The sequence below is a fragment of the Cyanistes caeruleus genome, chromosome 2, assembly GCF_971803275.1.
Source record: "Cyanistes caeruleus chromosome 2, bCyaCae1.hap1.1, whole genome shotgun sequence".
NCBI classification, from domain to species: domain Eukaryota; kingdom Metazoa; phylum Chordata; class Aves; order Passeriformes; family Paridae; genus Cyanistes; species Cyanistes caeruleus.
Genome location: NC_141702.1, coordinates 2094218 through 2107968, shown reverse-complemented (window position 1 = coordinate 2107968; position 13751 = coordinate 2094218). Strand labels below are relative to the sequence as shown.

Below are 13751 nucleotides of genomic sequence, written 5' to 3'. Positions count from 1 at the left end.
GATTCCCTGATCCAGGCACTCTGCATTCACCTGACACCGCAGTTTTCCACAAACACCGCCCAACCGAGCATCTCAACGGGGACAGCATGGGCAGAGACACTGGGGGACCCCAAAACCCGAGTTTTACCCTCAAAATCCCTACAAAACCTGGGCTTTCCCCCTAAAACCTCCCAAAACATGGAGTTTCCCCCCAAAAAACCCCAAAACCTGGGTTTTCCCCCCCCCCAAAACCCCAAAACCTGGGGTTTCCAACCAAAACCCCCAAAACCCAGGTTTTTTTTCCCCAGACTCCCCAAAACCCAGGTTTCCCCCCCCCCAAATCCCGGGGGTTTCCCCTTAAAAAAGCCCCCAAAACCCGGGTTTTACCCCCCAAAAACCGGGTTTTACCTATAAAAAACCCCAAAAACCTGGGTCCTACCCCCCAAAACCCGGGTTTTAACCCGCCAAAAACTCCTTTTTTTCCCCAAAAAACCGCCTTTTTTTCTCCCCAAACCCGGGGTTTTTCTCCAAATCCCCCCAAACTCGGGTTTTTCTCCCCCAAATCCCCCAAACCCGTTTTTTTTCCCCAAAAAACCCGGTTTTTTCCCCCAAAACCGGGGCGCGTTCCCCGCTCCGTTGCGCTCCCGTCGCCTCCCGGTGGTCGCTGCCGGAACTGCACCCTCTTCGTTACGCCTCCCTCCCCTCGCGCTTTACGGCGCTTTCGCGACGTCTCGGGGCGGCGTTGCTTTACGGCTGCGCGGCGCTCCGGGCCGCGGGATCCGCCGGGATGAAGCAGAAAAGGAAAAATGGAAAAGGTAAAAAAAGCCAAAAAAGAGACCCGAGGTGCTGGAGCGCGTCCGGGGGAGGGAATGGAGCTGGGGGCGGTCGGCTGAGGGAGCTGGAGGGGCTCAGCGTGGAGAAAAGGAGGCCGAGACTCGCTGACAGGACGGGGCTCGCAGGGACGGCGTGAGGGGAAACGTCCTCAGGCCGCGCCGGGAGAGCTTCGGGCTGGAAAACACCAAGAATTTCCTCCTTTAAAAGTCTCTCCAGCCCTGGCACAGCTTCTCGGGGCAGAGCTGGAGTCCCCATTCCCAGAGGGATTTAAAATCCCCGCGGATGTGGCGCTCGGGGACACGCCTGGCCTTGGCCGCGCTCTCCTGAGGCAATTTTCCAACCCCAGCCGCGCCAGGAATTCCCGCTGGTGACAAACAGCGAAAAATCTCATTTTTTTCCCTCTGTTTTTGCCTCGTTGCCGTATCAGGGGAGCTCAGCCAGGCCGAGCTGATGGTGATGACCATCGCAGACATCATAAAGCAGCTGCTGGAGGCGCACGAGCAGGGAAAAGATGTGGATCTCAACAAGTGAGTGTCCCCGGAGCCGATCCCTGCGGGATGGGCTCGTCCCGCTGACATTTCTCACATTTCCTGCTGGTAAAAACAACAGAATCTCTACATTTTGGGCTCTTTTGTTGCCCAGTCTCAAATGGGTGGGATTGCTGAAAAAATCCGAAAACTCTCATTGTTTTTTTTATGTTTTCCCATCCCTCGCTAGTCCCAAATCCATCGGGGAAAGGAAACATTAATACAGAAATAATATTAAATCGCTTTTCTTAGCAACGTGTCACCCCCAAATTTATGTACAGAAACTTCTTTTGTCTTCCTATTTGTGGAGTAAGAAAACATGAGTTTATTGTTTATAAAAATTTCTTCCTTTATTTATTTGGAAAAAGAAAACCTGAATTTTTTGTTCACAGGAATGTCTTCCTCCTTTATTTATGTGAAGTAAAAAAACCTGAATTTGTTGTTTATACAAATTTCTTCTCCATTTATTTATGTGGAGTAAGAAAACCTGATTTTGTTATTTATAGAAATGTTTCCCTCTTTTATTTATGAGGAGGAAGAAAGCCTGAATTTCTTATTTATAAAAATTTCTTCCTTTATTTATTTGGAGTAAGAAAACCTGAATTTTTTGTACACTGGAATTTCTTCCTCCTTTATTTATGTGGAGTAAGAAAACCTGAATTTGTTGTTTATAGAAATTTCTTCCTTTATTTATTTGGAAAAAGAAAACCTGAATTTTTTGTTCACAGGAGTTTCTTCCTCCTTTATTTATGAGAAGGAAGAAAACCTGAGTTTGTTGTTTATAAAAATTTCTTCCTTTATTTATGTGAAGTAAAAAAACCTGAATTTGTTGTTTATAGAAATTTCTTCTCCATTTATTTATGTGGAGTAAGAAAACCTGAATTTCTTATTTATAAAAATTTCTTACTTTATTTATTTGGAATAAGAAAACCTGATTTTTTTTGTCTCAGGAATTTTTTCCTCCTTTATTTATGTGAAGTAAAAAAACCTGAAGTTGTTGTTTATAGAAATTTCTTTATTTGGAAAAAGAAAACCTGAATTTGTTGTTTATAGAAATTTCTTGATTTATGTTGAGCAAGAAAACCTGAGTTTTCCCCCCTTTTTCCACTCGATTGACAGAACTGTAAACTTTTTCCTGGAAAAAAAAATTCAAGGAATTGCCTTGGAGACCAACTCAGCTGCAGGCTGGGTGTGCAAGGGTTAAACACACTAATTAATCACCACCAGGAATTAAAACTAATTAATCAGGAGTTACCCCTGAAAATGGACAAGCACGAGCCTTGCCTGCATGAGGCTGGGATAAAACCAAATCTAGAAAATATAAAAATCAGCGGTTTTGGGTTCATTTTTGGCATTTTGCTTTTCATCACTTCTGCCTGGGTCTCTGTGGGACTGCTGGAAATGAGGGCTGCTTTTGGGGTGATTTTGGGGTGATTTTGGGATGATTTTGGGTTCCAGGCTGAAGACCAAGACCTCAGCCAAGTACGGGCTGCCGGCACAGCCCCGGCTCGTCGACATCATCGCGGCCGTTCCTCCGCAGTTCCGGAAGGTTCTGCTCCCAAAGCTCAAGGCCAAACCCATCAGGACGGCCAGTGGGGTGAGTGAAAAGTGATTTTTCCCTTTGTTCCCCCACACCCTCCCTGCTGCCAGACCAAAATTTGGGTTTGATTCCTGCCCAAATGCAGGATATGGGGTTGGTTGTCTTTTTTGTGTCCTCGTGGAGGGGAAGGTTCCATCCTTGGAGGTTTTCCTGTGGTTGCTGCATCCCTGGAAGCGGCTAAGGAAAGGCTGGACAGGGCTTTGGAGCACCCTGGGGTGGTGGGAAGTGTCAGGGCTGGGATTTTAGGTCTTTCCAACCCAAAATATCCTGAGATTTTTCTGAGGGAAAAGGGGAATTGTGTCTGTGGTCCTGCCAGGGACATTTCAGCAGAGCAATTGATCCAAGGCAGTGTAAAACACCTGATTCTGCTGATCAGACCCAAATTTACAATAAAACCACCCAATTCTTCTGATCAGACCCAAATTTATACTGAAACCACCCAATTTTTCTGATCAGACCCAAATTTATACTGAAACCACCCAATTCTTCTGATCAGACCCAAATTTATACTGAAACCACACAATTCTTCTGATCAGATTCCGGTTTATAATAAAACCTTCTGGTTCCTCATATCAAACCCAAATTAAAACCACCTGATTCTTCTGATCAGATTCCAATTTACACTAAAACCACTTAATCCTTCATATTAGATCCAAATTTACACTAAAACCACCTGATTCTTCTGGTCATATTCCAGTTTATAATAAAACCACTTAATCCTTCATATCAGATCCAAATTTATAATAAAACCACCTGATTCTTCTGATCAGACTTCAGTTGACACTAAAATAACTAAATTTTCAGATCAGAGCCCAATTTACACTAAAACCACCTGATTTTTCATATCAGATCCAAATTTACACCAAAACCATCTGATTATTCTGATCAGACCCAAATTTACACTAAAACCACCCAATTCTTCAGACCCCAATTTACACTCAAATGTGAAAATATTAAATAATATTTAATAGGATTAATTAAGTATTCCTATTTCTTGCTGGTTTTGTTTTCCCCTTCAAGGAAAGGGAAAAAGGGGTTAACCCGTAGAGATTTTGGTAGAGGTTAAATAATAATAAAATATAGTAACAATAAAGTAAAATAATAAAATTAATTATAATTTATTAATAAATTTTATGTAATAAAGAAGAAAATATAATATTTAATAAATAATTAAAATATTAAATAATGAAATAATAAAGAACGCATGAGAATAATAAATAATAATATAATAAACAATTTAACTTAATAAATAATTAAATTTAATATTTAATAAGTAATAAAGTAATAAAAAAGAATGCTTGAGGAGAATAAATAATAAAATAATAATAAAATAATAAATTTAACTTATATAATGAAATTTAATATTTAATAAGTAATAGAATAATAAAAAAGAATGGTTGAGAAGAATAAATAATAAAATAAACAATTTAACTTAATAAGGAATGAAATTTAATGTTTAATAAACAATAAAAAGAATATATAAGAATAATTAATAATAAATAATAGCAAAATACAGTAATATATAATAAATAATAATAGAAAAATATAATAAAATATAATAAATAGCCGTGAATAAATAATAATTAATAGTAAAATATATATAATGTAAGGTGTAATGTATACTGGAATATAATATATATTATATAATATACATATAATAAAAATTAAATAAATTACATTAAATAATAATGAATAAGTAATATTAAATAACTAACAACATTAAGTAAATAAATACAATTATCCTCAAAAGGATGCCCCAGCAGCCCCAGCCCTGCAGGAAACTGTTGGATTTTGGTGATTTCAGTGGGAATTTCTGCAATTTCTCCGGCAGATCGCCGTGGTGGCCGTGATGTGCAAACCCCACCGCTGCCCCCACATCAACTTCACGGGCAACATCTGTGTGTGAGTATGGGCAGCCAGATGTGCCAGATGTGCCAGATGTGCCCGGGCTGGCCCCAAGGGCTGCTCCAGGGGGAAGGGAGCTCCGGAGGGGAATGAATCTTCTCCCGCTGGAATTGCCCCGGGAGGAGCCGGGAATGAGGGACGGGATCAAAGGGAACAATGGCCTCGAGCTGTGCCAGGGGAGCTTCAGGGTGGAGTTTGGGAACAATTCCTGCCTGGACTTCCCCACGATAGATTTATTGGGGTGACTCAGCCCCATAGATTTATTGGGGTGACTCAGCCCCATAGATTTTTTGGGGTGATTCAGCCCCATAGATTTATTGGGGTGATTCAACCCCATAGATTTATTGGGGTGACTCAGCCCCATAGATTTATCGGGGTGATTCAACCCCATAGATTTATTGGGGTGATTCAGCCCCATAGATTTATCGGGATGACTCAGCCCCATAGATTTTTTGGGGTGACTCAGCCCCATAGATTTATTGGGGTGATTCAGCCCCATAGATTTATCGGGATGACTCAGCCCCATAGATTTATCAGGGTGATTCAGCCCCATAGATTTATTGGGGTGATTCAGCCCCATAGATTTATTGGGGTGACTCGGCCCCATAGATTTATTGGGTTTATTCGGTCCCATAGATTTATTGGGGTGATTCAGCCCCATAGATTTATTGGGATGACTCAGCCCCATAGATTTATCAGGGTGATTCAGCCCCATAGATTTATTGGGGTGATTCAGCCCCATAGATTTATTGGGGTGACTCGGCCCCATAGATTTATTTGGTTTATTCGGTCCCATAGATTTATTGGGGTGATTCAGCCCCATAGATTTATCGGGGTGATTCGGCCCCATAGATTTATTGGGGTGACTCGGCCCCATAGATTTATTGGGGTGACTCAGCCCCGTAGATTTATTTGGGTGACTCAGCCCCATAGATTTATTGGGGTGACTCGGCCCCATAGATTTATCGGGATGACTCAACCCCATAGATTTATTTGGGTTATTTGGCCCCATAGATTTATTGGGGTGACTCGGCCCCATAGATTTATCGGGGTGATTCAGCCCCATAGATTTATTGGGGTGATTCAACCCCATAGATTTATTTGGGTTATTTGGCCCCATAGATTTATTGGGGTGACTCAGCCCCATAGATTTATTGGGGTGATTCAGCCCCATAGATTTATCGGGGTGATTCAACCCCATAGATTTATTGGGGTGACTCAACCCCATAGATTTATTGGGGTGACTCAGCCCCATAGATTTATTGGGGTGACTCGGCCCCATAGATTTATTGGGGTGATTCAGCCCCATAGATTTTTTGGGGTGATTCAGCCAAAAGGGAAAAAACCTTCTCCTCTCATGACCCAAAGCCACCATTCCATGTCAGCTCCCTGCCTTCGCTGATTAGCAATTTATTTTAATTAAATATACTAATTAGTAAATAATTTATTTTAATTAAAATGTTAATTTTTTTAACAACCAGCTGGGATTTGCATCCCTGATGAGTCCGGAATGACGGAGCACAGGCGGAGGAGAGCTGCCAAAAACCTCCTGGAATCGGCTCAGTTTTATTCCAAATTATAAAATTTGAGTAAACTTAGATTTGGAATTTGAATTTGAAAACTTGAATTTGAAATTTGAAAACCTGAATTTGAAATTTGAATTGAAAACCTGAATTTGAAATTTAAAATTTGTAAACTTGAATTTGAAATTTGAATTTGAAAGCCTGAACTTGGAATTTTAATTTGAAAACTTGAATTTGACATTTGAAAATTTGAATTTTAAATTTGAAATTTGAAAACTTGGATTTGAAATTTGAATTTTGAAAACTTGAATTTGAAATTTGAAAACTTGAATTTGAAATTTGAAAACTTGAATTTGAAATTTGAATTTTGAAAACTTGAATTTGAAATTTGAAAATCTAAATTTGAATTTGAAAACTTGAATTTGTAAACTTTAACTTTGAAAATTTGGATTTGAAAACTTGGAATTGAAATTTGAAAACTTGGATTTGAAATTTGAAAATTTAAATTTGAATTTAAAATTTGAATACCTGAATTTGGAATTTGAATTTGAAAACTTGAATTTGACATTTGAAAATTTGAATTTTAAATTTGAAATTTGAAAACTTGAATTTGAAATTTGAGAACTTGAATTTGAAATTTGGATTTTGAAAACTTGAATTTGAAATTTGAAAATTTAAAATTGAATTTAAAATTTGAAAACCTGAATTTGGAATTTGAATTTGAAAACTTGAATTTGACATTTGAAAATTTGAATTCTAAATTTGAAATTTAAAAACTTGAATTTGAAATTTGAATTTTGAAATTTGAATTTGAAATTTGAAAACTTGAATTTGAAATTTGAATTTTGAAAACTTGAATTTGAAATTTAAAAACTTGAATTTGAAATTTGAATTTGAAAACCTGAATTTGAAATTTGAAAACTTGAATTTGGAATTTGAAAACTTGAATTTTGAAAACCTGAATTTGAAATTTGAAAACCTGAATTTGAAAACCTGAAAATCGAATTTTACCCCAATTTCTCTTCCTTGTTCCGACTCTGCTCACTGAAATCTGATTTTGGTTGTGTTTTTCCCATCTCTCCGTTTTTTATTTATATTTATAAATTTTATACGTTTTATTTCTATTTAAAAAAAACAAAATTTCCAAACATTCCCCACCACAAATCCAGGAATTAATTCCAGCTTGGGCTGCACCAACCCTTGGCCAGCAAATTAACGTGGTGATTTAATAATTAACTTATAATTAACTTTATAAACGATGGCAGATGACTGAGGGAGGAAATAAATCGATTGTCCCGGGAAGCAAAGGGATCTGCTCCATCAGGAAAATTCCCTCTGGAATTTTCTCTCTGGAATTCTCCTCTGAAGGAGTCTGAATTCATCTCGGAATATTCTGTTTATTCAATAACACATCCCCAAACTCAGGGAAAAAAAGACTCAGCCGAGCTTTTTCACCCTCAAAATATTTAAATTCCCGAAATTTCTGGAAAAATGGGTGGATAACCCAATTTTACATCTCTCCATGCCCCCCAAAAAAATCTCATTCTAACTCGAATAAAGTTAGAGAATCACAAAAAACACAGAAATTGTGAGATTGTTTTTTTTTTAAAAATCGATTCATCCGCTGCCCCAAAATTTTGTGGCTGCTCCCTAAAATGATGCAGCATCCTAAAAATATTCATGGATTTTTCTTCCAGAAAATGGATTTTGCTTCTCACTGGGTTGTTTGAGGTGGATTTAGGGATTTGGCCGGGTCTGAGCTGGTTTTGGAACATCCCATTTTGGTTAAAATTAAATAAAATTCCGTTTTTTCGCGCTGTCCGTGGAGCGTTTGCGAGCCCGGCTGGGCTCGGCATTCCCGGATATCGCGGAAATCCTTGGAATTCTGAGAGTTTAATCCCTCTTCTCTCTGTTTTTTATCCTTCAGGTACTGCCCAGGGGGTCCTGACTCTGATTTTGAATATTCCACCCAGTCCTACACGGGATACGAGGTACGGATTTCCCGGATTTTAGGGAATTCCAGCCTTCCTTAAACCCGGCTTTGCCTTAGGCCAGGCTTTATTTTTAATTTACGAGAACAAACCCAAAAAAATAAATGCAAAAAAAAAAAAAAATAAAACCCAAAAAATAAATAAATACCAATATAAAACCAAAATTTTATAAATAAATAAAGAAAATAAAACCAGATTTTCAGAAGCTTCAAAGGTGCTGAAGCAGCTCGAGGTCTAGGAGCGAAATTCTTCATTACAATTAAATAATTAAAATTAACAAGTTACAATTAACAATTAAAATTATTGTGTAAGAAGGGTTTTCAAACCCTGGAGCAGAGATGTGGTTTTAATCCAGTTCCTGCAGGATTAAGAAAAATACAAATTTTGGTATAAAAATCCCCATTTTTTAGCTGTTAATGGCTCTGAAATGACATAAATTCCCTTTTTTTCTTTTTTTCTTACATTTCCAAAACATTTCCTCCCCTGCTGGCTGTAGAAAGTTTAAAATCACTTTGTGATTGAATTATTTTCACTGGTTTTAACCAAAAACCCAAAGCTGTGGGAGGGATGTGAATAAGGAAAATGAGGTAAAATCCCATTTTGGATTAATTTGGTGAAAATTCCTCTCAAATAGGAATTTTACTTCAGCGATTTAAATTTTGTCTCGTGAAGGAAATAAGGGAAAAAAAAAGGGGAAGTACCAAGGGAATCCAGGATACAAAATTTTATTAAAAAATATTGTTAATAGGCTTTTATTATTTATTAATATATTATTATTCTTATTATTCTTATTATTCTTATTATTCTTATTCTTATTCTTCCTATTATTAATAACACTAACATTATTATTATTATTATTATTATTATTATTATTATTATTATTATTATTAATAATAATAATAATAATAATAATAATAATAATAATTTGGGATAGGAAAAATGAGTTTTTGGGGGATTTCAGTTGAGGAAGTATAATTTTGAGAATATTTGAAGCTCAGACTGAGTTTAGAGGGAACACTAAAAATTGAATAATTTTGGTGTTTTTAGGCCATCTCAGGGTAACAAAATTGTTTCTTTTTAAGAATTTAAGGAGCCAAATTCACATTTACAATTTTACAATTTTACGGAGTTTCGGTTTGCGGGTTTGGAAGGTTTGGGTCAGTCAGGATTTAAAGTTTTCAGCACGCTGAAAGTTGGATTTTGTTCTTTTGTGCTGTTTTGGGGGGAAAAATTGTTTCTAAAATGAGATTTTTTGTGTTTTTTCAGCCAACATCCATGAGGGCCATCCGGGCTCGGTACGATCCTTACCTCCAGACGAGGCACAGAGTGGAGCAGGTACATTTTTACATTTTTCCTCAGGATTAAAAGTAAAAAAAAATTAAAATTAAAATTAAAATTAAAATTAAAATTAAAATTGAGAATTATTTCAATTTTTTTATATACTTATTATAAATATATAGGATTTATATATAAATATACTATATAAATATATATAAAATATATAATATATATTAATATATTAAAATTATGTAATACATATTATGTAATAATATGTATTTATATATTAAAATATATATAAATATAAATATATTATACATATATTATATACACATATTATATACATATATTATATACGTATATTATATAAATATATAAATACCTATATTAAAGTATATAAATTTATGTATAAATATAATATATATATATAATTCATATATATATTTATATTAAATGTTTAATTTTCCTGCTCTCATTTCCATTAAATAAGTGGTGAGTTTTGAACCTCTCCTGAGATCTTTCCTGTGCAGAATTTTTAAATAATTTAAATAATTTTTAATAATTCCAAAACAATAAATACGCAAATAAATAAGCAAATAGATAAATAAATAAATAATCCAAAATAATAATAAGATTTTTAATAATAGTTTATTTTGATTTTTTATACATTTATTAAATAATTTATAAATTATTTTTAATAATAATTCCAAAATTGCTTTATTTGGGTGTTTCTTGGAGAGCTGGATGTGAAAAGTTTCTGGGTCCTGTTGAGCTGTGATCAGTTAAATTAATATTAATTTAAATAATAAATAATAATACTTATTTGCTTAATTATAATTTATTTATTTTTTTATTATATGCATCTCTTTATCTCCAAATCCATTGGAAAATTCTCCCATGAATTCGGTATTTTTATCCCTGGAGATTTTAAGGAGAGTTTGTTCTACATGGATTGAAAGAGATTTAAATTAAACCAAGGAGGTTTAATTTGACTTTTTGGCCAAATTTAGGTTGTTTCCAACTGGAACCAGCAACCCAAATAATTCTGATTTTTCAGGAAAATCCTCCACACTGGCTGGGTTCAATACCTGCACTGAGTAGAGTTATAAAGTAAAAAAAAGAGTAAAAAAGTAGACGAAAAAAAATGACTTTTGAGGGGTTTTTTTTTGCAAGGGGAAGTGATTATAAAAAAACCATACAAAAACATGAATTTCTCATCGATAAAACAACAAAAGAATGAAACGCAGCACAAGAAAATCAAGAAATCTCCCGGATAAATCCCCATCTGATGGCTTTTTCCCCCTGATATTTTTAATTTCCCAGCTGAAGCAGCTGGGCCACAGCGTGGACAAAGTGGAATTTATCGTGATGGGTGGGACTTTCATGGCTTTACCTGAGGATTACAGAGATTATTTCATCAGGAACCTGCACGACGCCTTGTCGGGTCACACTTCCAACAGCGTGGCGGAGGCCGTCAGGTGGGGACTTCCTTCTAGACTTTAAATCTATTCATGCTTTGAAAACACCCAGGAGAATTAAATCTTTCATTATTATAAATTTTTTACATTTTTTTTAAATCATATAATTAATTTTTTTGGGGGTAATACTTCATTTTTTAATCCTATTTTTGAAGTGAACGTTCATCTAAGTATATTTTTGGGCACAGAATATTTCTAGCTCTGCAGAGCAGCAACAAACAGACCCCTGGAAACGCAGGAAAATCCGGATTTTTTTCCTCCCCATCCCGATTTTTTTGGCGTTGCAGCCAGCCCCGTCACGCCTCGTCACCTCGCTCCGGAGTTGTGACGAAGGCGGCGGCCGCGGGATTTATTCTTCATTTATCCCCTGCAGCTGGGGAGGGGGAGCTGGGACGTCAGGGATGACTCAGCCCCGCAGAGCGTCAGCCCTTCCAGCCCCAAAAATCTCATCATCCATTCACATCCATTCAAATACCGAATTTTCTCTGCTTTTTGGACAACAACCAAAAAAGAAAAAAAAGCAGAGGTTTGGTGTTTTTGGTGTTGTTGTTGAACAAATGAGCGTTCCCCCGCCTTGGGTGGGTTCGGTTTGCTGCTGCCTTGTGGTGGTGGGTTTTTATTTGCGATGTTGTTGTTGAGAAGTGATTTTAGAGCTGTTCTCTCCCAGGAAAGGGATTTTAGAACTTTTATCTCCAGCAGAAGTGATTTTAGAACTGTGATCTCCAACAGAAGCGATTTCAGACCCAAATCTGATACCCTTTGTATCTCAAAGCTGCGACTTAATTTGGTTTTTCCTCTGGAGGGCACCAAACGCTTCGGCTGCTTTTCCTCGCTTTATTTCTTTTTTTTTTTTTTTCCCTTTTCCTTTTTTCCCCACCTCTCGTCGCTCAAAGACCGAACAAAAAGCTCCCTGCCGCTCTTTCCGAGTGGCTTTTACGGAGATAAAATATCAAACAAGTTGGGCAAAGAGTTTCTGAAGGACACAGCTCCTCAGGGAAAGGAAGGTTGCAGGTTGTCCTTTCCAATTACTGCTGTGATTCACGGTGTGGGAAGTCCATTTTTTATTTCTTTTTTTTTTTTTCCCCCCGTTGCTGCAGGTGTCTTAAGCTGATTTTATATTAAAATAACATTTCAAGCAGCCTGGCCTTTGCTCTGCAGATTAGAAGGGAACTATTTCTGCCACGGCAATTTTAAACCCCAAAAGGAGCCGGCGGAGTCAGAGCAGACAAAAAAGCCTGCCCTGGCAGCGCGTGGGCTCTTCAGCAGATAAATAAAGGTTTGTTTTAGATTTGTGACACGAAACTGACGCCGAGCGCTCGGTAAATGGAGTTCTGTGGGAGTCACGGGAGTTGCGTTTTCCTGCGGGTTGGAGAGGTGGAGAAGATGGGCTTGGAGATGAATCAGAGATGGTGCTTCTCCTGCTGCTGGAGCTGGGTCGTTGCCCCGTGTGGCTGCAGCGTTGGTTGGGGTGGTCAGTGACACTTGAAATGAGCAGTCAAGGTGGAATTTATTTCTTTTTGTGGTGAGGTTTCAGCTCCTCCACCAATTCCAGCAGGGGTTGGAGTGAGGAGTTCTGGGAGTTTTCCCTGTTCTGTGCTCAGCAGGGCCCTGGGATCTGCCTCTCTCAGCCCTTGCTCTGATTGAGGTTCTGGACCGTTATTCTTGCTCCAAATGGGATTCTAGGCCTTTATTCCTTGGGTAAATCATTATTTAATTTAGGTTTTATGCAGAGATTTCTTCACGTGGGAAATGCCCTTCAGCCAGGAAAGGATCTCAGAATCCTGGGAGGTTTCAGCTCTTTTGCCACTTCCAGCAGAGATTGTGAGGAGTTCTGGGAGCATTTTCCCTGTTCTGTGCTCAGCAGGGCCCTGGGATCTGCCTCTCTCAGCCCTTGTTCTAAATGGGATTGTGGAGGCTTTATTCCTTGGGTAAATCGTTATTTAATTTAGATTTTGTGCAGAGATTCCTTCACATGGGAAAGGCCCTTCAGCCAGGAGAGTATCTCAGAATCCCGGCATGGTTTGGGTTGGAAGGGACCTTCATTCATCCCATCCCACCCCCTGCCATGGACAGGGACCCCTTCCACTCTCCCAGCTTGATCCAAACCCCAATTTTCCCCTTTTTTACCCAGTAAAACCGGTTTTTCACCCAACAATTCCCTTTTTTTGTCGCAAACCCGCGCTCCGCTCTGCCGTCGCGGCGGCGCGCCGACCCGACCTGAGGGACCGTCAATCTGGCATCCATCCTCCTCCCGACGTAATTTTCAATTTTCTTCTTGCCATGCTTCATCTCGATCAGCCCTCTGAGGCTGCTGCTGGCAGCTAATCTGATAAAAAGGATGCGATTCCGTGCGGTTCCCAGCAGAACGGAGCAGAGCCCGCCCTGGAGGTCCAGCCTGTCCCTCACTGGGGACGGCCGCTTCCAGCCAGGATAAAGAAATTATCCCTCAAACCACCTCGCCCCTTGGATTCCAGCTGAAATCCCGAGTTCCCTTCTGGTTTCTCTTGCAGATAAATGCATGAACTCATCACCCAAAAGCGTGATTATTTTTTTTTTTTTTTTGGATAAAGATAAACAGGGAAACTTCGAGGCTTTTCACAGGGAGGAAGGAAATTAATTCCCTGAGAAAGCATTGC

General features: G+C 38.1%; 1 protein-coding gene across 2 annotated transcripts in view; it reads left to right on the top strand.

Annotated features, from left to right (window-relative positions):
* The first annotated feature begins 697 nt into the window (after nt 1-697).
* ELP3 (elongator acetyltransferase complex subunit 3) overlaps nt 698-13751 on the top strand; it is a 77299-nt gene continuing 64245 nt past the window's right edge. The window contains exons 1-7 of one of the 2 annotated variants that reach the window (XM_023924175.2): nt 698-794; nt 1241-1340; nt 2799-2937; nt 4772-4842; nt 8296-8359; nt 9626-9694; nt 10961-11115. In XM_023924175.2, coding sequence (XP_023779943.1) covers nt 767-794; nt 1241-1340; nt 2799-2937; nt 4772-4842; nt 8296-8359; nt 9626-9694; nt 10961-11115 — 626 coding nt within the window. In that variant the 5' untranslated portion in view covers nt 698-766. The remainder of the gene's footprint in view (nt 795-1240; nt 1341-2798; nt 2938-4771; nt 4843-8295; nt 8360-9625; nt 9695-10960; nt 11116-13751) is intronic. The other variant, XM_086875418.1, reaches the window with a different exon arrangement.